This window comes from Amblyraja radiata, chromosome 11 (assembly GCF_010909765.2).
Source record: "Amblyraja radiata isolate CabotCenter1 chromosome 11, sAmbRad1.1.pri, whole genome shotgun sequence".
NCBI lineage: Eukaryota > Metazoa > Chordata > Chondrichthyes > Rajiformes > Rajidae > Amblyraja > Amblyraja radiata.
The window spans coordinates 12,081,807-12,104,031 of NC_045966.1; the positions used below are offsets into that span (position 1 = coordinate 12,081,807).

At 45.2% G+C, this 22,225-nt stretch overlaps 1 protein-coding gene across 1 annotated transcript; it reads right to left on the minus strand.

Annotated features, from left to right (window-relative positions):
* Positions 1-3,068: 3,068 nt before the first annotated feature.
* On the minus strand, positions 3,069-10,808 carry cxcl14 (C-X-C motif chemokine ligand 14). The gene is made up of 4 exons (XM_033029333.1): positions 10,572-10,808; positions 9,588-9,693; positions 9,374-9,478; positions 3,069-3,836 (listed from the first exon to the last, which is right to left on the minus strand). Exons 1-4 carry the CDS (start codon positions 10,636-10,638, stop codon positions 3,830-3,832), a joined length of 285 nt encoding a protein of 94 aa, XP_032885224.1. The 5' UTR covers positions 10,639-10,808; the 3' UTR covers positions 3,069-3,829.
* Between the last annotated feature and the right edge of the window lie 11,417 nt (positions 10,809-22,225).

Genomic DNA, 22,225 nt, shown 5'->3' on the forward strand with positions numbered 1-22,225 from the left:
GCGATCTCTCTCTGCACATGGTCCATATCCCTCCATTACTTGCATATCCGTGTGCCTATCCAATAGCCTCTCAGATGCCACTGTCATCATAGCTGCCTCCACCACCACCCCTGGCAGCACGTTCCAGGCACCCTCCACCTTCTGTTTTCAATTCCACAAAGACTGCCTAACCTGCTGGATGTTTCATGCATTTACAGTCATAGAAACGTAGTAAATAGGTGCAGGAGTAGGCCATTCGACCCTTCGAGCCTGCACCGCCATTCAATATGATCATGGCTGATCATCCAACTCAGTATCCTGTACCTGCCTTCTCTCCACACCCCCTGATCCCTTTAGCCATAAGGGCCACATCTAACTCCCTCTTAAATATAGCCAATGAACTGGCCTCAACTTCCTTCTGTAGCAGAGAATTCCAGAGATTCACCACTCTCTGTGTGAAAAATGTTTTTTTCATCTCGGTCCTAAAAGATTTCCCCCATCCTTAAACTGTGACCCTTTGTTCTGGACTTCCCCAACATCGGGAACAATCTTCCTGCATCTAGCCTGTCCAACCCCTTAAGAATTTTGTAAATATTCAGAGGACTATTAGAGAAGGTGAGGAGAACCACCTCACTACAAATAACCTTAAAGCTATGAACCGTAGTACTTGACATGTCCACCCTGGGAAGAAATTTCTGTCTGTCCAACCTATCTATACCTCTTATAACTTTATATTCAAAATGTCAAACTGTATATATATAGGGTCAGAAGTGATAGGAAGAGAATTAGGCCATTTGGCCCATCACGTCTGCGCCATTCAAACATGGCTGATCTAACTCTCCCTCCTAACCCCATTCTCCTGCCTTCTCCCATATCCCCTGACACCCGTACTAATCACGAATCTATCCCCGTCTTAAAAATATCCATTGAGTTGGGCTCCACAGCTTTCTGTGGCAAAGAATGACATAGATTCACCACCCTCTGACTTAAAGAAATTCACAGAAACATAGAAACATGGAAAATATGTGCAAGAGTAGGCCATTCGGCCCTTCGAGCTGATTCTGGCCGATCATTTAGAATCAGTACCTCGTTCCTGCTTTCTCCCAATATCTCGTGATTCTGTTTTGAGCTATATTTAACACTCTTGAATACATCTAGTGAATTGGCCTGCACTGCTTTCTGTGGCAGAGAATTCCACAGATTCCAACTCTCTTGCTGAAAATGTTTTTCCTCATCTCAGTCCTAAATTGCCTACCCCTTATTCTTAAACTGTAACCCCTAGTTCTGGACTTTCCCAACATTTTCCCTGCACCTAGCCTGTCCAATCCCTTAAGAATTTTATGTTTCTATCCTTCTAATCCTTCTAAATTCCAGTAAATATAAGCCTAGTCAATCCATTCTTTCATCATATGTCAGATCCGCCATACCGGGAATTAACCTGTGAATCTACGCTGCACTCCCTCAATAGGAAGAATGTCCTTACTCAAATTAGGAGACCAAAGCTGTACACAATACTCCAGGTGTGGTCCCACCAGGGCCCTGTACAATGGCAGTAGGTCCTCCTTGCTCCTATACTCAAATCCTCTCGCTATGAAGGCCAACATGCCATTAGCTTTCTTCACTGCCTGGTATACCTGCATGCTTAATTTCAGTGACTGATGTACGACACATAAGTCCCATTGCACATCCCCTTTTCCTAATCTGACACCATTCAGATAATAATCTGCTTTCTTGTTCTTGCCACCAAAGTGGATAACCTTACATTTATCCACATTATACTGTATCTGCCAAGCATCTACCCACATTATACTGCATAAACCCAACCTATCCAAGTCACCCTGCAGCCTCATAGCATCCTCATCACAGCGCACACTGCCACCAAGCTTTGTAGCATCTGCAACTTGGCGATGTCACATTTAATTCCCTTGTCTATATCATTAATATATATTGCAAATACTTGGGGTCCCAGCACTGTCTTGCGGCACCCCACTAGTCACTGCCTGCCATTCTGAAAAAGACGCATTAATTCCTACTCTTTGCTTCCTGTCTGCCATCCAATTCTCTTCCATGTCAATACCCTACCCCCAATACCATGCGCTCTTATTGTACACACTAATCTCTTGTGTGGGACCTTGTCAAAGGCTTTTTGAAAGTCCAGATACACCACATCCATTGGCTCTCCGTTATCCATTATACTTGTTACATCCTCAAAAAATTCCAGAGTAGTCAAGCATGACTTCCCCTTCAAAAATCCATGCTGACTTCCAAATGCGTTGCTATAACATCTTTAACAATCGACTCCAGCATCTTTCCCACTACCGATGTACGGCTAACTGGTCTACAATTCCCCGTTTTCTCTCTCCCTCCTTTCTTAAAAAGTGGGGCTACATTGGCTACCCTCCAGTCCACAGGAACTGATCCAGAGTCGAGAGAACATTGGACAATGATCACCAATGCTAGGGCCATCTCCTTGAGTACTCTGGGATGCAGACCACCAGGCCCTGGGGATGTATCTGCCTTTAGTCCCAGCAGTTTACCTAACACAATTTCCCGACTAATGTGGGTTCCCTTCAGTTCCTCCCTCCCACTAGATCATCGATTCCCTACTATTTCTGGGAGATTGTTTGTGTCTTCCTTGTTGAAGACAGAACCAAAGTACTCGTTGAGCGGCTCTGCCATTTCTTTGTTTCCCATTATAAATTCACCTGTCTCTAATTGTAAGCGACCTACATTTGCCTTCACTAATCTTTTCCCTTTTACATATCTTCGCTTTCTTTCATGCCCTTTTTCCCCCTCTTCTTCTGAAGAAGGGTCTCGACCCGAAACGTCACCTATTCCTTCGCTCCATAAATGTTGCCTCACCCGCTGAGTTTCTCCAGCATTTTTGTCTACCTTCGGTTATTCCAGCATCTGCAGTTCTTTCTTAAACAGGTTTGGAGTGATATGGGCCAAACGCGGGCAGGTGGGACTGGTGTAGCTGGGACATGTTGGCCGGCGTGGTATCACTCTATGATCATTTCCCGAAATGAAACGCTTTTTACTCCGAAGTGGTGTACAATACCGTCGAAAGAATGCAGTGTTCGTACGCGTTTTTTTCAGCCATTTCTTAAACTTTATTTAAAAAATACGAAAGAATCAAACGCTATCCCGAATATCTCATTACAAATTCTTAAATGCCGCTGTATTTACACGAAGCGCGCTGGTGTAGTGGGCAAACCCGAAGGATGGATATACAGGGGGGAGGGTCTGGGGCAAAACACATCTCAAGCCGGGGCGGTACTGCAGCGTTGCCTGGGATCCAAAGCTTTCTCCCTCCAATGCACAAGTTCGCTTCCTCTGGCACAGAAAGGGAAGCAAATACAACACGTTCTCACATTTATTTACCCTAATTCGCCCTTTACAGAAGGAAGCCTCTATCTACAAGACAATCAAAGCGCTCAAAAATAACACAAACAGAATTACTTCTGCACACAAATAGATTAAGAGTATATATTTTTATAAACCTCACGGGTAATGAAATACAAAAAATATCAAATCCCAACACTTTTATTGGAAAAAAAAAACACTCCCCCACGCCCTCTCTCCCCTGTTCTCCTTGTCATTCGGCCGCTTGGTGGAGTTTTCTGCACGGTTGTGAGACGGAAGTTTGTAGACTGGACGTGAAACTTCTTGACTGACGCCTCCAAATTCGGATGGTTTGGCCGGGCGTTTCGTGAAGCAACATCTTACCACAATAGTAAACATACGATTTTATTGCGGTGGGAACAACGATCCTTGATCCGACTTTGGGCGATGAATCTGTCTCCAGGGAAAGCGCAGCCACGGGGCACGATGGCTCTGGACGTCCCATCTACTCCCTGTCAAGGATAGGAACGAGGGAAGGATTACTTAACCTTAGTACTTTAGAGATACAGCGCGGAACCAGGCCCTTCGGCCCACCGGCACCGCGCCGACCAGCGATCCCCGCACTATCTTACACTCTAGGATTAATTTACAATTTGAATCGAAGCCGATTAACCTATACATCTCAACATATTTGGATGTGTGCTAGGAAACCGTGGCACACGGAGAAAACCCACGCGGTCACAGGGAGAACGTACAAACGCCGTACAGACAGCACCCATAGACAGGATCGAACTCGGGAGAGCTCTTGGGTAAACTCGCATTGTGGGACAGTGGCTTTACTCGCGTCGTGGGACAGGGGCTTATACTCGCATTGTGGGACAGGGGCTTTACTCGCGTCGTGGGACAGGGGCTTATACTCGCGTCGTGGGACAGGGGCTTTACTCGCGTCGTGAGACAGGGGCTTTGGGCAGCAGCTCTACTGCGCGCCACTGTGCCGCCCAAGATTACTTGGCTTTTATGAATCAGTTCGGATGTCATGTCACAGAGTATTTAAAGAAGGCACGCCAGTGTAGCGGGTGGAAACCAGAAAGGGAAACAAAATGCTCTAAGAGTCAGTAACTCGGGCAGTACGTGTGGGGTGAGGATGGATGGAATCTCCAGACTTTTATCAAACCCTAAATCAAGTCAACGTTTGCAGCCCCTACTCTTCCCCACCGCCACAGCGTTCAAGGAGATGAAGGAATTTGTATACCAGACCCACAAGCCGCTTCGCAAACTGTCTTATATCACCCAACACGTTTGTTTCACGCGTAGGAGGGAGCCTATCGGAGTTGCGATCTTGCCACGCAGGATGTACTGTCATCCTTTAATCTCTTACAGAGCAGAGCTCAATATTAGGTGCCCGCTTAGACAATAGTCATAGTGGGGAAGCAGGCCATTCGGCCCAACTTACTCACACCGATCAATATGTCCCATCTACACTAGTCCCCCCTGTCTGCGTCTGGCCCATATACTTCCAAATCCATCCTATCCATGTACCTGTCCAAATACGTCTTAAACATTGCAATAGTTAGTACCTACAATATTACAGCTCAACATTAGGCGCCCGCTTCGACTATAGCCCAATAGAATGCGCTCGCATAGACCAGAGCTAACTATTAGGCGCCCGCTTAGACGATAGGTCAACATTAGACCAGCAACGTCACCCATCCTTTTTCTCCGGAGATGCTGCCTGACCCACCGAGTTACCCCAGCATCTTGTGTCTAACTCTGGGTAATAACCAGCATCTGCAGTTCTTTATTTCTACGCACTGTCAGTATTAATCCTGGTTTCACACCCAGTGCATGTTGAAACGACTTTTCTCGCTCCAGTTCAGTGGGAAAGATTCGGATCAACAATGTATAGGCAAGGGATGTTACTTCAAATGATATATTTCCAACAGGCAGGCACAAGTGCGAAGACGCTCTCCCAACGGGCCGACATCCACGGAGCAAGTCCCTTACCTTACCATGACTTGGACTTGCCTTTCTCTGCCTCTCTCAATCCACAAGGTCGTGCGATAGGAGCAGAATTCGGAACATCAGGTCTACTCCGCCATTCAATCATGGCTGATCTATCTCTCCCATTCTCCTGCCTTTTCCCCTTCAATCAAGAGATCTTACTCTTCATGGAAGTAGACCCAGGCCTGGTAGCACCAGCGCGTCGAGACACGGTTAAAATGAACAGAGCTCTCGAAGGCAGACTCAAAATGCTGGAGTAACTCAGCGGGTCAGGCAGCATCTCTGGAGAGAAGGAATGGGTGACGTTTCGGGTCGAGACCCTTCTTCGACTGGATTGGACTAATTAACAGGGGCCTCCTTTCCACCATTCAACCCATTGCTAAAACTGGGGATGCGGCGAGGGAATAGGGGGCACGGTGACAAACTCGCAATAACGACCCACTCATTCAGGTCATTGGATACATTGGACTGGAGCAAATGCAAGTGGAACCTTCATGCTGAAAGCCGTTTCCTGTACAAGCTGCGAAAGGGGTCAAGTCTCAATCCAGGTCCTTCGCAGGGCATGCAGAATGTGTAGAAACAGCGAATTACTGTTTCTGGGGGGGAAGAAAATCAGTGCAGTTCATTGGCGGCAGGGTGGCGTGTCGGTGGAGTTGCTGCGCTACAGTGCCAGAGACTCTGGTTCGATCCTACAGTGCCCTCCATAATGTTTGGGACAAAGACCCATCATTTATTTATTTGCCTCTCCACTCCTCAATTTGAGATTTGTCATAGAAAAAAAATCACATGTGGTTAAAGTGCACATTGTCAGATTTTATTATAGGGTCTTTTTATGCATAGTGGTTTCACCATGTAGAAATTACAGCTGTGTTTATACATCGTCCCCCCATTTCAGGGCACCATAATGTTTGGGACACATGGCTTCACAGACGTTTGTAATTACTCAGGTGTGATTAATTGCCACCGTAATACAGGTATAAGAGAGCTCTGAACACATAGTCTTTCCTCCAGTCTTTCCATCACCTTTGGAAACTTTTATTGCTGTTTAACAAAATGAGGACCAAAGTTGTGCCAATGAGAGTCAAAGAAGCCATTATGAGACTGAGAAACAAGAATAAAACTGTTAGAGACATCAGCGAAACCTTAGGCTTACCAAAAACAACTGTTTGGAACATCATTGAGAAGAAAGAGAGTACTAGTGAGTTTACTAATCGCAAAGGGATTGGCAGGCCAAGGAAGACCTCCACAGCTGATGACAGAAGAATCCTCTCTGTAATAACAACCCCCCCCCCCCCTCCCCCACCCCCAAACACCTGTCCGACAGATCAGAAACACTCTTCAGGAGTCAGATGTGGATTTGTCAATAACCACTGTCCGCTGAAGACTTCATGAACAGAAATACCGAGGCTACACTGCAAACCACTGGTTAACCACAAAAATTGGATGGCCGGGTTACAGTTTGCCAAGAAGTATTTAAAAGAGCAACCACAGTTCTGGAAAAAGGTCTTGTGGACAGTTGAGATGAAGATTAACTTATATCAGAGTGTAGAGGAGAGAAGGAACTGCCCAAGATCCACAGCATACCACCTCATCTGTGAAACACGGTGGTGGGGGTGTTATGGCCTGGGCATGTATGGCTGCTGAAGGTACTGGCTCACTTATCTTCATTGATGATACAACTGCTGATGGCAGTAGCATAATTGATTCTGAAGTGTATAGACACATCCTATCTGCTCAAGTTCAAACAAATACCTCAAAACTCATTGGCCGGCAGTTCATTCCACAGCAAGACAATGATCCTAAACATACTTCTAAAGCAACAAAGGATGTTGTCAAAAGCTAAAAGATGGTAAATTCTTGAGTGGCCAAGTCAATCACCCAATCTGAACCCAATTGAGCATGCCTTTTAAAAACTGAAGTTAAAACTGAAGGGAACTAGCCCCCAAAACAAGCATAAGCTAAAGATGGCTGCAATTCAGGTCAGGCAGAGCATCACCAGAGAAGACACGCAGAAACTGGTGATGCCCATGAATCACAGTCTTCAAGCAGTCATTGCATGCAAAGGAGATGCAACAAGATATGAAACATGATTACTTTAATTTACATGACATCGCTGTGTCCCAAACATCATGGTGCCCTGAAATGGGGGGACTATGTATAAGCACTGCTATAATTTCTACATGGTGAAACCAAAATGTATAAAAATGGCCCTTATTAAAATCTGACAATGTGCACTTTAACCACATGGATTTTTTTTCTATTACAAATCTCAAATTGTGGAGTACAGAGGCTAATAATAAATGATGGGTCTTTGTCCCAAACATTATGGAGGCACTGTAAACTACCGGTGCCGTCTCTAGTGTTTGGACGGAGTAGGTTTCTTCGGTGCCCCCCCCCCCCCCCCCCCCCCCCCCCGCCCCTCACACACACAGACCTAGAGGTTTGTAGGTAAAAATAGTGACATTGTCCCTAGTGTGTTGGTGGTTGATGGCCCGGCGTGGACTCAGTCGGTCGAAGGACCTGTTTCCGCGCCGTGTCTTTCTGTTGTATCTAAACTTAAATCAGATCCCTGGTTGTCCGAGTCCGAGAATAATTCAAACTGTGCCGAATATACACTTAATACAATGCGGTTTCGCCATTGATTAACCCGAGGGCCCATGGACATATTTTCCAATGAAGGGGGTTTCTGTTGCTGTTTCTTTCAATAAATGCGAAAATTAATTCATTTATTCGGGATATGTATGCCATTGACGATGCCAACATTCATTGTCCACGTCTAATTGTCTTACAGCGGCTTTCTGGAGCGCCCACAGTCATGTTAGAAACGTAGACAAATAGGTGCAGTAGTAGGCCAGTCGGCCCTTCGAGCCAGCATCGCCATTCAATATGATCATGGCTGATAATCTAAAATCGGGACCCCCGCTCCTGTTCCCCCCCCCCCCTCCCCCCCATCACTTGATTCCTTTAACCCCAAGAGTTAAATCTAACGCTAAAGTGAAATGTAACAAAATAATCTGATTCATCTCATGGAGTATTACTTCAGTTTGGAAGTTTAAATTAACCTCGTTGCCGTGGGTTGTCTTTTAATTACAGAACTTTCAAATGTGTCATTTTACATGTTTTTAATGCATTTGGTCTTTGTACCTTTTCATATCTCTCGTTTTCCTCTCCCCTAACACTCAGTCTGAAAAAAGGGTCTCGACACGAAACGTCGCCCATTCCTTTTCTCCAGAGATGCTGCCTGACCCGCTGAGTTTAGTTTAGTTTAAGGTAGACACAAAAATCTGGAGTATCACCCAGCATCTCCGGGGAAAAGGAATAGGTGACGTTTCCCGTCGAGACCCTTCTTCAGTTTAGTTTAGTTTAAAGATTCAGCACGGAAACACTCAAACAGGCCCTTCGGCCCACCGAGTCCGCACCGACCAGCGATCCCCGCACATTAACACTACCCTGGGGACAATTTAAATTATTTACCGAAGTCAATGAACCTACAAACCTGAACGTTTTTGGAATGTGGGAGGAAACCGGAGCACCCGGAGAAAACCCACGCGGTCACAGGGAGAACGTGTAAATTCCGCACAGACAGCGCCTGTAGTCAGAATCGAACCCTGGTCTCTGGTGCTATGAGGCAGCAACTCTACCGCTGCGCCAGCGGTCCAAACAACAACATCCGAGAATACAGATATCCGAGCATTTGATAAGACAATTCATTGAAACAGAATAGAGGTTTGACGAGCTTAGGCACAAAGTACTGGAGTAACTCAGCGGGCCAGGCAGCATCTCTGGAGAACATGGATAGGTGACTTTCCGTGTCGGGACCTTCAGAATGAATAGCAATCTTACTCCTTGCTTGCATTGTTTTAGAAGGGAATGGGGTCGAGAGGAAAACTTAATACAGGGCTAACAAGTAACGAAAACGGGTTGGCAACAGTCGTTTCAAATGTTCACCAATAACTAACTCACGTCTCTATTTCAATTCCAAACAATGATTTGAAAATGCTGGAGTTTCCCCAATATAAACCCGATGCCGAGTGGCAGAATAACTTACTCGGATGGTAACCTCCATTTGGTGAATTGGTCCAGTAGTTTCGTGGTGCTGGTTAGTTTGGGATGCAGGCAATATTGCTTGCCACCGTACCGACCTGTGGTGATACTGTAAAATAAAGTACACAGGACGGGAAAGTTACGCAAGTGTCACGGACAGAATTGAACAAACTTTACTTTGTTGAGAAACAAGTTGTGCAAAGTTCCGAGGTACTCACTAGACCATTTTCACTTTACAGAAAGGATATCGCGCTTTCATTTCTACCTTCTGAACGTCCTTGTAACTGAGCTTCGGTCTCTTCCGAATGCACCTACATTTGTAAGCTGCAGTAAAAGGCAGAAGTAGACACAAAATGCTGGAGTAACTCAGCGGGACAGGCAGCATCTCTGGATGGAAGGAATGGGCGAAGTTTCGGGTCGAGACTCTTCTTCAGACTGAGAGTCAGGGAGTTACAGAGATAAGGAAGGGTAAGGTGTGAAAACGAGTCATCAAAGTGGATGCGGTTCAATGACAATGTAGAATAGGTCATTGTTAGCGAGGGGAAGGTGACAACGAAGCATGCAGAGATAACATTTAATCAGGGGGACAGTCAGGCTGGTCGGAGTATATGCTCGCGTTAACACCTCAAAAGAGACAGCGAACTAACGAAACGCTCCGCGCTACACCCACGTCAAGGAGGTTGATTATATGGGAGTTTTGTAAGCTGGACCTTACATAACACATTTTCCATACGTTTCCAAAGTAATTTTCACGCGTTTTGTAGTGATATGAGCAAATATTATATCGATGTTTTTTTAAATAATTTTTGTAATCAGTGCGATATGGGCAAGGGGGACTAAACATAAGGAACTGCAGATGCTGGTTTACAAAAACAGATACAAAGTGCTGGAATAACTCACCGGGCCAGGCAGCATCCCCGGAGAACGGGTACAGGCGACGTTTCGAGTCGGGAAGCTTGTTCAAATGGGACTGGCTCTGATTGGGACAGCATGGAGGAGTTGGGCCGAAGGGCCTGTTTCCGCGCTGTGTGATTTACAAATTATTTGGCGAAGGGAAATCTTGGAAATGGGGATCTTGGAATGGAAACGGATTCACGGCGAAGGGGGATTTTGGAATGTGGGGAAGGATTCGTGGTGAAGTGGGGTCTTGGAAATGTGGTAGCGGTCGGCAGAGTGGAAGAAGCGACGGCGGGTCAACTTACCGTCCACCTCAATGGAGCAAATCACCAGGACGAGGAGCAGGAAGATAGCGCTGAGAAAACCCCTCATGGCCAGGCTGCAAGGGACCCACGCGTCAGGCGATGCTCTAAGGCAGTAAGCGCTGTAAATACTTTTCCACTGCACACTGGGATTGTGAGCGACTCGGCTCCGGCGCCTCTGGTTTATACCCGAGTCTCATTAATATGTATGGCTATCCGTCCAATCATAGTTTGTTACCTAAGGACCGAAGGAGGGGTGAGACAGAGAGAGAGAGTGTGTGTGTGTGTGAGAGACAGATATACTGTGTGTGTGAGAGAGAGAGAGAGCGCAGAGACGGGGAGAGGGGGAGAGGAAGGAGCGAGAGTGACAGATCAAGTGCAGGTGCAAACGGCCAGGGCTGCCCTTTCATCCCTCATTTTCACACCTCACCCTTCCACGTCGCTATGCCCCTCTCTCCCTTGACTCCCAGTCTGAAGAAGTGTCTCGACCCAGAAACGTCACACGTTCCTTCTACCGGGAGAAGCTGCCTGTCCCGCTGAGTTACGCCAGCATTTTCTGTCTCCACTCGATGTAAAGCAGCATCTGCAGCAGAGATACTAGCGGCAGTTCCTTCCTACATTCTCATCAGTCCTCTGTACGTTTTGGAAATTTGATATTGCCACACACTGCTTTAAAGGAGCGCGGTGGCATATTGGATCACGGCTGATGCGAGCTGGATTCAACCGTTCTCAAGAGCCGCCGGAGAATAACCTCCATGTTAGAACATCCTGTGGATAGTAATTCACAAAAGAGATAGAAACATAGAAACATAGAAAATAGGTGCAGGAGTAGGCCATTCGGCCCTTCGAGCCTGCACCGCCATTCAATATGATCATGGCTGATCATCCAACTCAGTAGCCCGTGCCTGCCCTCTCTCCTAACCCCCTGATCCATTTAGCCACAAGGGCCACATCTAACTCCCTTTTAAATATAGCCAATGAACTGGCCTCAACTACCTTCTGTGGCAGGGAGTTCCAGAGATTCACGCTCTCTGTGTGAAAAATGTTTTTCTCATCTCGGTCCTAAAGGATATCCCCTTTATCCTTAAACTGTGACCTCTTGCCCTGGACTTCCCCAACATCAGGAACAATCTTCCTGCATCTAGCCTGTCCAACCCCTTAAGAATTTTGTAAGTTTCTATAAGATCCCCCCTCAATCTTCTAACTTCTAGCGAGTACAAGCCGAGTCTGTCCAGTCTTTATTCATATGAAAGTCCTGACATCCCAGGAATCAGTCTAGTGAATCTTCTCTGTACTCCCTCTATGGCAAGAATGTCTTTCCTCAGATTTGGAGACCAAAACTGTACGCAATACCAAGACCCTGTACAACTGCAGTAGAATCTCCCTGCTCCTATACTCAAACAGATTTAGATATACAATTGCAAAGAACTAGATTGCAGGTCTGTGGAGAAAATACAAGATAGTGTAACTTTAATTTGGTTGCTTTCCTTTACAAATAATCAGTATTTTATAAAATATACACGTAAACTCCCCTTAGGTAATAGAGTTCCAACCAATGTCACTGGAGGCGCAATGCACAACCTTATGTTTTGTTCTCCAATACATTGTCTACAAATGGTTGGAGATGTGTGTATGTGCTTGAGGGTGGGGCAGAGGTAGAGGGAAGGGAATCAGTTTTACAGGGAAGGAGATCATCCTTCAGCATGTACTCTGGGGCAGTAACAGTTGGCAACAACCAGTCATGAAATGCTCTGTCAGCAATTTTGAGTGGCCATCTTTCATAGAGTCATGGAGTCATAGTGCATGGAACCAGACCCTTCAGCCCAACTTGCTACACCAACCCCCAACATGCCCCATCCACACTACTCCCACCCGCCTGCATTTGTCACATGTTCCGCTAAAAGTATACTATCCATGTACCCGTTTAAATATTTCTCAACCACTGTGATAGTACCTGCCTCAACTACCTCCCCCGGCAGCTTGTTCCATATATCTACCACCCTTTGTGTAAAAGTGTTACCGCTCAGGTTCCTATTACATTTGTCCCCCATCATCATCACCGATGTCCTCTGGTTCTTGATTCCCCTACTCTGGGTAAAAGACTGTGCATTTTCCCTATCTATTCCTCTCATGATCTTATACACTTTTGTAAAATCACCCCTCATTCTCCCGCGCTCCAAGGAATATTGTTCCAGTCTGCACAACTTTTCCCTGTAGCCAAATTTACCTAGCTAGAATTTTCAGCACTCGGATAAGGGATCTGAATATTGAACTTTTGTCAGTGTTTGTAACACATCTGTGTTGGGTATGGAACAAACCTGCAGGATTAACTTTTGCAGTACTTTGTCCACCACAATACCACACACTGATTGCAAACGTAGTGAAGACATCATTTATAAACATATACAATATCTCCAACTATTTCTCAGTTTTCAGCAGTGGAGTGTGGGGAATCCCAAGAAGTTCATAATTTTGTAAATTATAGGATCAGAATTAGGCCATTTGGCCCATCAAGTCTACTCTGCCATTCAATCCTGGCTGATCTGTCTTTCCCTATCAACCCCATTCTCATGCCTTCTCTTCATAACCTCTGACTCCTGTACTAATCAAGAATCTATCAATCTCCGTAAGTGTAACATCTTGCAGAATCTAGTGCCAGTTCTGGTCAAGGAACAACAATGATTCACCTAGACATCACTTTTAAACAATACGCCTGACTTCTTCACTCATGTAAAATTGAGTTTTGTTTGATTAAAACATGTAAGGATCCATTCACAACAATACAACTGGAACCTTCAACCCAGTGAAAGAAACTCAGTAGAAGCAGCATTTGAAAGTAATATGTAATGCTTGCGTAAGGGGGGGTTGAGGATAGCTTCACATTTCAGTTGTTCTATTTCTTTCCTTCCTCTTTCCCTTCTCCCCAACTCAACAACAATCCTCTCCTAATCACCTCCTGATGCATCTTTCCTCATTTTTTCTCACTGCGCCCCACCCTCTCCCCCACCCCAATCAGTCTTGAGAAGGGTCCTGACCCGAAAACATCACCTACCCACGTTCTCCAGAGATGCTGCTGGACCCACCGAGTTACTTCAGCACTTTGTGGCTATCCTTCCAGCTTGTCTGTTGAATGGCTTTCCAATCATCCATTACATTGACTTTATCCTGCTCCCAAGTGTGTCTTTTCCCAACCCCATTCCCTCCACCTTGCCATTTTGGGACTTTTTTATCCCATTTCCATTTGCAAGATAGAGTCATAGAGTGATACAGTGTGGAAACACGTCCTTCGGCCCAACTTGGCCACACCGGCCAACATGTCCCAGCTACACGTCCCACCTGCCTGCGTTTGGTCCATATCCCTCCAAACCTGTCCTATCCATGTACCTGTCTAACTGTTGCGATTTAAACGGTGGGATAGTCTCAGCCTCAACTACCTCCTCTGGCAGCTTGTTCCATACACTGAAAAAGTTACCCCTCAGATTCCTATTAAATCTTTTCCCCATCACCTTAAAATGATTTATGCTGAGATACGTTTCCAACCCCTTGGATATCTCCCTTCTCCATAGAACAATACGCATAAACTTTCCAACTGAGGCACCATGCTCTCCATACATTCCTCCTGCCTCCGCTCTGTTTACCCTCTGGCTCTTTGTCGAACTACTCTGGGTTACGGAAACACCATGTAAAATTGAGGGGGAGGTGCCTCTTTGCTCCCTTCATCTCTCCTTGTTAGTAAGGTGCTTTAAAACAAAATTCTACTTCCACCAAAGGAGGGTTGGGCCTTCGGTGGGGAAACCAATGTAGTTCAGACCGGTAAATATTTATTGTTAATTTTATATTTCTGTATTTCTAAGTCGAAAATAAATGGCATAACCAATAAGTTCATGTTCATAAGTTATAGGAGCAGAGTTAGGCCATTTGGTCCATCTAGTCTACTACACCATTCAATCATGGCTGATTGCATATCAACCGCATTCTCCTGCCTTCTCCCCATAAGCCCTGACACCTTTACTAATCAAGAATCTATCTATCTCTTGACCTGACCTCCACAGCCGTCTGTGGTGATACCACCACCCAATGCACAAAACCGTATCCACTTCCCCACCCTCCTCACACTATTGACATACTACTTTGGGTGGCACAGTGGTGCAGAGGTTAGAGTCGCTGCCTTACAGCAGCAGACACCCGGGTTCGTTCCTGACTATGGGCGCTGTCTGTGTGGAGTTTGTACATTCTCCCCGTGACCCGGGGGGGTTTTCTCCATGATCTTCGGTTTCCTCCCACACTCCAAAGATGTGCAGGTTTGTAGGTTAATTGGCTTGGTATAAATGTAAATTATCCCTAGTCTGTGGGGTAGTGTTAAGGTGCGGGGATCGCTGGTCGGTGCGGAGTCAGTGGGCCGAAGGGCCTGTTTCCATGTTGTGTCTCCAAACTAAACTAAACTGTGTTCATGAATTTCATTCTACCATTTTAAGCATGAATTCACGCTGGAAAGCAAACCAAGCTAACACAGAAATTGTTTTTGTCAGCTTCAATTGTGCTCATCAGTGTCGAGAGGGCTTATCGACATAACAATTCCCCCTTCATCTCAGCTGCTGTAGTAAATGGCCACAAAGCACATTATGGTACACTTACCTCAGTAAACAGTACTCAAAACTTCCCAAATGCTCTGGGTTTTAACCCTTAAAGAGAATCCCAATTACAAAATATCTCCAGCATTGTGTTGAACTCAAACCCAAAAGATAATTAGGCACTCCACTAATATATTGCAACCGCCAAGTACAGGCACAAATGTGTGATAACTGTAACTTACCTGATGACACACTTATGTCAGGACCAGAAGATGCATGACCACTCAGGGGATTGATTGATGCAAGATACAGTATGGAACCAGGCCATTTGGCCCACCGGTCATTTATCACCCATCACATCTGTCCTATGTTATCCCACTTGCTCATCCACTTCACAACACACTTGGGGCAATTTACAGGAGACAATTAACCTGGAAACCTGCAAGTCTTTGTGAAGGCACAGCAACACAGTGATGCAGCAGTAGAATTGCTGCCTAAAAGTGCCAGAAACCCTGATTACGGGTACTGTCTGTATGGAATTTGTATGTTCTCCCTGCGTAGGTTTTCTCTGGGAACTCCGGTTTCCTCCCACATTCCAAAGATCTACACGTTTGTAGGTTAATTGACTTGGTATAATTGTAAAATGGCCCTGGTGTGTGTAGGATAGTGTTAGTGTGCGGGGATTGCTGGTCGACATGGGCCCGGTAGGCCGAAGGGCCTGTTTCGTTGCTGTATCTCTGTATCTCTAAGTCTAAGTGGGAGGAATAGAGAGCACCCAGCGGAAACCCACGCAGTCACAGGGAGAACATGCAAACTTCACACAGACAGCACCGGAGGTCAGAATCGAACCCCGGGTCTTTGGCGCCGCGAGGCAGCAGTTCTACCTGCTGCGCCACTGTGCTACACCAACTGTGCCACTCCCTTTGAGTTGGTATAAATTAGATCAGTGCTCCAACACACTTCTTAGGGAGTGCTGTACCATCAGCAGTAACTGTCTTCTGGTCAAGTTGAACTGATGCCCCTGTCCCACTTAGGCAATTTTTTAAGCATCTACAGGCGACTAGGCTGTCGCCACATGGTTGCCGGGGTGTCGCCTGTATGGTCGTGAGTAGTCTCCTCTCGTAGCGTTTTTCTGGTCGCCGCTGAGTTTTGAAATGTTCAAAACTTTTCGGCGACAGTTGGCTTGACGCCAATGAGCGTAGCTTGTCGTAGGTGCTGTCGTAGGTTGTCGCCGGTGCTGACTTCGGTGAATTCCTTTGGCGACTACCTACATCAACCGGCGGCAGGTACCGGCGAATGAATTGTCTTAAGTTGTATTCAGTTGTCGCGACAGGGTCGTAGCTTGTTGCAGGTGAACGTAGGTTGTCGTAGGTGGACGTCCTAATGAGTCACCGGTTGTCGGTAGCTTGCCGTAGCTTGACGTCGACTAGGTGGTAAGTTGTTGTAGACATTGTCGTAGACATTGTTGTAGAGGGGACTAGTCGCCGGTTTTTCGGCGACCTGCCATAACTATGACAGTCGCTGGCAGTCACCGAAAAAATCACCTAAGTGGGACAGGCCCATGAATCTCTCCAGTAGATGGAAAAGGCCTGTGTACTTTGTGGAACAGGAACGTGTTCTCCATTGTCTTGGGAGACTAAACAATATTTTCCGATTTAGTTGCTATCATAGATAGAAACATAAAAACATAGAAAATAGTGCAGGAGGAGGCCATTCGGCCCTTCGAACCAGCACCGCCATTCATTGTGATCTTGGCTGATCGTTCCCAATTAATAACCCGTGCCTACCTTCTCCCCATATCCCTTGACTCCACTTGCCCCTAGAGCTCTATCTAGCTCTCTTAAATCCATCCGGTGATTTGGCCTCCACTGCCCTCTGTGGCAGGGAATTCCACAAATTCACAACTCTCTGGGTAAAACGTTTTTTCTCACCTCAGTCTTAACTGGCCTCCCCTTTATTCTAAGACGGTGACCCCTGGTTCTGGACAACCCAACATTGGGAACATTTTTCCTGCATCTAGCTTGTCCAGTCCTTTTATAATGTTATATGTTTCTGTAAGACCCCCCTCATCCTTCCAAACTCCAGTGAATACAAGCCTAGTCTTTTCAATCTTTCCTCATATGACAGTCTCGCCATCCCAGGGATCAATCTCGTATCAGTATAAAATTAAACAAATAATTGATTATCACATTGCATCCTTCTACGCCTTATGTAGGATGGGAACTGCAGATGCTGGTTTAAACTGAAGACAGACACAAATTGCTGGAGTAACTCACCGGGACAGGCAGCATCTCTGGAGAGAAGGAATGGGTGACGTTTCAGGTCGTGACCCTTCTTCAGAAGACCCGTCTGACCCGTTTGAAGAAGGGTCTCGACCTGAAATGTCAGCCATTCCAACTCTCCAGAGATGCTGCCTGCTGAATTACTCCAACATTTTGTGTCCTTCTACGCTTTGTCTGTCCCCTTTAAAACTTATTCCTCACACTTTGAACTGATGTCCTCTTCATTTGGTGCCCTGAGGTAAAATATTTTGATTGCCTACCCTACTTTGCATAATTGTGTGCACTTTATCAGGTCACTGTTGTTGTTTTGTTTGACATGCAAATTTAAATGAAATGTAAAAATAATAATTTTCTTAAATTACCTAAATAAATGGACACAATTAATCTTTGTCCAAAACCCTTAAGCTATGAAGTGTTTTTATGGCTGTCTGAATTTGAGTTGATACTCCTAAGGACTGAATTTGCATTACATGACAATAATGCAGCAAATAAGTGCTTCATTATTTGCTGGATTACTTTTGAAGTCCATTAAATGGCCGGATAATGTGATCTAGGTTGGTTAAAAGTCTCACATTAGCCAGGGTGTCAGAAGATTGATATTGAATGATATTGAATGGCGGTGCAGGCTCGAAGGGCCGAATGGTCTACTGGCGAAAAGGGCCGAATGGCCTACTCCTGCACCTAATTTCTATGTTTCTAAGATATCCCTGCTCATCTTCAAATGAGGACAAAGAATCCTTAACAACCTCTTGAATAATAAATAAGGGATATTATTTCCAATTTCCATACAAAAGACAATACTCTCAAAGAACGATACTGTCAACTTGGATTATTCACTCAGGTTGACAGTACAGTTTGTACATTTGTTGTCCAGATATAGAGGTAACAGTATGAATGAATCAAGCTGGCTGTTGACAGCAATATGAGTCAAGAGTCAAGAGAGTTTTATTGTCATTTGTCCCAGATAGGACAATGAAATTCTTGCAGCACAACAGAATATGTAAACGTAATACAGAACAGGAGATAAAAGTTCAGTGTCTATATACCATAGACCATATATATACACAATAAATAAACAGATAAAGTGTACTGGTAATGATAGACTCTTATTGTTCAGAGCTTGTTTGATGTTGTATTTAATAGCCTGCTGGTTGTGGGGAAGAAGTTGTTCTTGAACCTGGATGTTCCAGATTTCAAGCTCCTGTACCTTCTTCCCAATGGCAACGGAGAGATGAGTGTGAGGTCAGGATGGTGTGGGTCTTTGATGATGTTGGTAGCCTTTTTGAGGCAGCGACTGTGATAGATCCCTTCGATGGTGGGGAGGTCAGAGCCGGTGATGGACTGGGCAGTGGTCACAACTTTCTGCATTTTACTGAACTCCATCTTCTCTTGATACCAATGTCATTCATTCTCCCTCAGCATCATTCTAGATGTTAGGCATTTGAGCAACTATATTGCAACACAAAATGCAATAAAATCACTTAAAAGGAACTTTGTATTCAAATTAACAGTGCATAATTCATTAATAATAGGAGCAGAATTAGGCCATTCGGCCCATCAAGTCTATTCTACCATTCGATCATGGCGGATCTATCTCTCCCTCTTAGCCTCATTCTCCTGCCTTCTCCCCACAGCCCCTGACACTGAACTAATCAAGAATATATCTATCTCTGCCTTATAAATATCCATTGACTTGGCCTCCGCAGCTTCCTGTGGGAATTAATTCACTTCCTTCCGAAAAGAACGTCTTTTAATTCTGTCTATGGCCTCTTGTCCTAGATGTCTGGTGGTTCTATAAATATTCAGTATGTTAAAAAGTAAATTGAACAGCAACTTCCAAAGTGCAGTTAAATTGAAAGGTTTAATTCTATTTTGCCAGTATCTTTGCTAAAGCAGCATTAAGCTATTAAATATTACGAACTCCTACTAAACTCCATACTACAAACTGCCTTGGTTGCACTAGGGACTTTGGGCTGTGCTTTGTTTTGTGTTTTTTTAAACCATATTGTGGTTTCATCTATTGAACTTTTCAATGATTGTTTATTAAATTATCTATTGTGTATTGTCTTTGCAAACCTGTTGTACTGTTGCAGGCAAGAATTTAATTGTTCCGTTTCTGTGCATATGACAATAAAACAGTCTTGTCTTGATCATGGTCCTAAGCGGCCAGGAGCGAAAAAGGATGCAAAAAGTTGTAAACACTGCCCAGTCCATCATCGGCTCTGACCTCCCTACCATCGAGGGGATCTATCGCAGGCACTGCCTCAAAAAGGCTGGCAGCATCATCAAGGACCCACACCATCCTGGCCACATACTCATCTCTCCGCTGCCATCAGGTATAAGGTACAGGAGCCTGAAATCTGCAACATCCAGGTTCAGGAACAGCTTCTTCCCCACAGCCATCAGACTATTAAACACAACTTCAAACGAACTATGACCTATAACAGCCTATTGCACTTTATCTGTGTATTTATGTGTGTATATATATATTCTATGGTATTTATGCCTAAAATATTCTGTCGTGCTGCAGCAAGCAATAATTTCATTGTTCTATCTGGGACACATGACAATAAACTCTCTTGACTTGACTTGAAATGTAGATATACTCACCATTGTGGTCCTTATCTCCTCATCTCACAGGATTTTGTCTGTTCACCTCTGGCCTTTGTCCAACCATTTACCATTCAAACCATCGCCGTCTGTATTCCCCTATCGTGTAGGAAGGAACTGCAGATGTTGGTTTAAACCAACGATAGACACAAAAAGCTGGAGTAACTCAGCGGGGCAGGCAGCATCTCTGGAGAGAAGGAATGTTTCGGAAGAACATTTCGGGTCGAGACCCTTCTTCAGCCCCATTCCTTCTCTCCAGAGATGCTGCCGAGTTACGCCAGCTTTTTGTGTCTATCATCTGTATTCACCTATCACTTGCCTGGCTTTGTCCTGCACCCACCTCCCTTCCAACCTTCTCCCCTCTACTACAATCATTCTGTAGAAGACTCTTGACACAAAACATGTTTTCCCGAGATTCTACTTGACCTGCTGAATTACTCCAGCACTTTGTGTCTTTTGTTTGGTAAACCTGCATCTGCAGTTCCCAGTTTCTACATATCTATTTGATGCAGTGAGAATCTTGCCCTCATATCTTCTTTGATTCTTTTTGCAATCACCCAACGTCTCTTTCTCTTGCTTTTCACCCTTTCTGCATTGAAATAAGTGGAAAAACACACTATTGGATTGCTTAACTACATATATGTACCAAACATAAAAGAACATGTTTAGGCTTTTCAATTTAAATGGTTGTTGGCTTTTAACAGGTTAACTCTTTATTTGTTCATTAGCCCACTTGGCAGCTTCGGAGCCGACTACATTGCTGTTGTTCTGAAGGATGGCTGATTCCTTTCTGAGGGATTTTAGTGAACCAGATGTGTTTTACGGAGCCAAGTTTTCTTTCTACATTTCAGATTCGTAACTGAATTTAAATTACATTACTGATACAATGGAATTCAAATCAGGTGTCTGGAATGTCCACATGATCTTTACGGAACTTAAAATGACACAAAGTGCTGGAGTAACTCAGTGGGTCAGGCAGCATCTCTGGAGAACATGCATAGGTGATGTTTCAGGCTGGTACCTTTCTTCAGATCCAAACCGTTGTCTATCCATTAGCGGTAATAATAATAATAATAATAATAATTTGTTTATAGGGACAGTGCATATTAATGAACATTTGCATGTAAATATGCGAGATTGTAGCCAATCAGTAGCTAATTTCCGTCTCTAGTCCCAGGCAAAGGTAGGTGAAGTGTCTTGCCCAAGGACACAACGACAGTACACACTCCAAGCAGGATTCGAACCGGCCACCTTCAGGTAGAGTTGCTGCCTTACAGCACCAGAGACCCGGGTTCGATCCTAACTGGAGGATGAGACAGATGTTCGGCAGCTGTGGCGGGGCCTGAATGCAATCACCTCCTACAAGGCGAAACCAGGAGGCAGCTCGAATGTCGGCGAAACATCGCTCCCTGACGAGCTCAATGCGTTCTACGCACGCTTTGATAGGGAGAATACTGATGTGCCTTCCCGAGCCCCCATTCGCTGTGATGGCATTTCAGTCTCAGTCACAGAGGCCGACGTCAGGAAATCCTTCAGAGGGGTGAACCCCCGAAAAGCACCTGGACCTGATGGTATACCCGGTCGTGTTCTAAAAACCTGTGCCGTCCAACTGGCTGGAGTTTTTACGGACATTTTCAACCTCTCACTTCTGAGGTCTGAGGTCCCCACCTGCTTTAAGAGGGCATCAATTATACCAGTGCCCAAGAAGAGTAAGGTGACGTGCCTCAATGACTATCGACCAGTGGCACTAACGCCGGTGGTGATGAAGTGCTTTGAGAGGTTGATCATGGAGCAAATCAACTCCTACCTCGACAAATACCTGGACCCACTGCAGTTCGCTTACCGCCACAACAGATCAACGGTGGATGCGATCTCGCTGGCCCTCCACTCCGCTCTGGACCACTTGGACAACAAAAACTCATATGTCAGGCTGTTATTCATCGATTACAGCTCAGCATTTAACACAATCATCCCCTCCAAGCTGGTTACCAAACTCGCAGAACTGGGTTTCTGCGCATCACTGATGGGGATGAGTCAGAGTACAGAAGAGAGATCGAGCAACTGTCCATATGGTGCCAGCGCAATAACCTGGCCCTCAACACCAGCAAAACCAAGGAACTGATTGTGGACTTTGGAAGGAGTAGGAGGGGGACCCACAGCCCCATCTATATCAACGGGTCGATGGTTGAAAGGG

Coding starts and splice junctions, on each gene's coding strand:
- cxcl14 (XM_033029333.1), bottom strand. CDS start 10,638: ATGAGGGGTTTTCTCAGCGCTATCTTCCTGCTCCTCGTCCTGGTGATT. Junction 9,694..10,571: donor TTGCTCCATTGAGGTGGACG/GTAAGTTGACCC, acceptor CTTTTACTGCAG/CTTACAAATGTAGGTGCATT. Junction 9,479..9,587: donor TGTAAAGTGAAAATGGTCTA/GTGAGTACCTCG, acceptor TTTATTTTACAG/TATCACCACAGGTCGGTACG.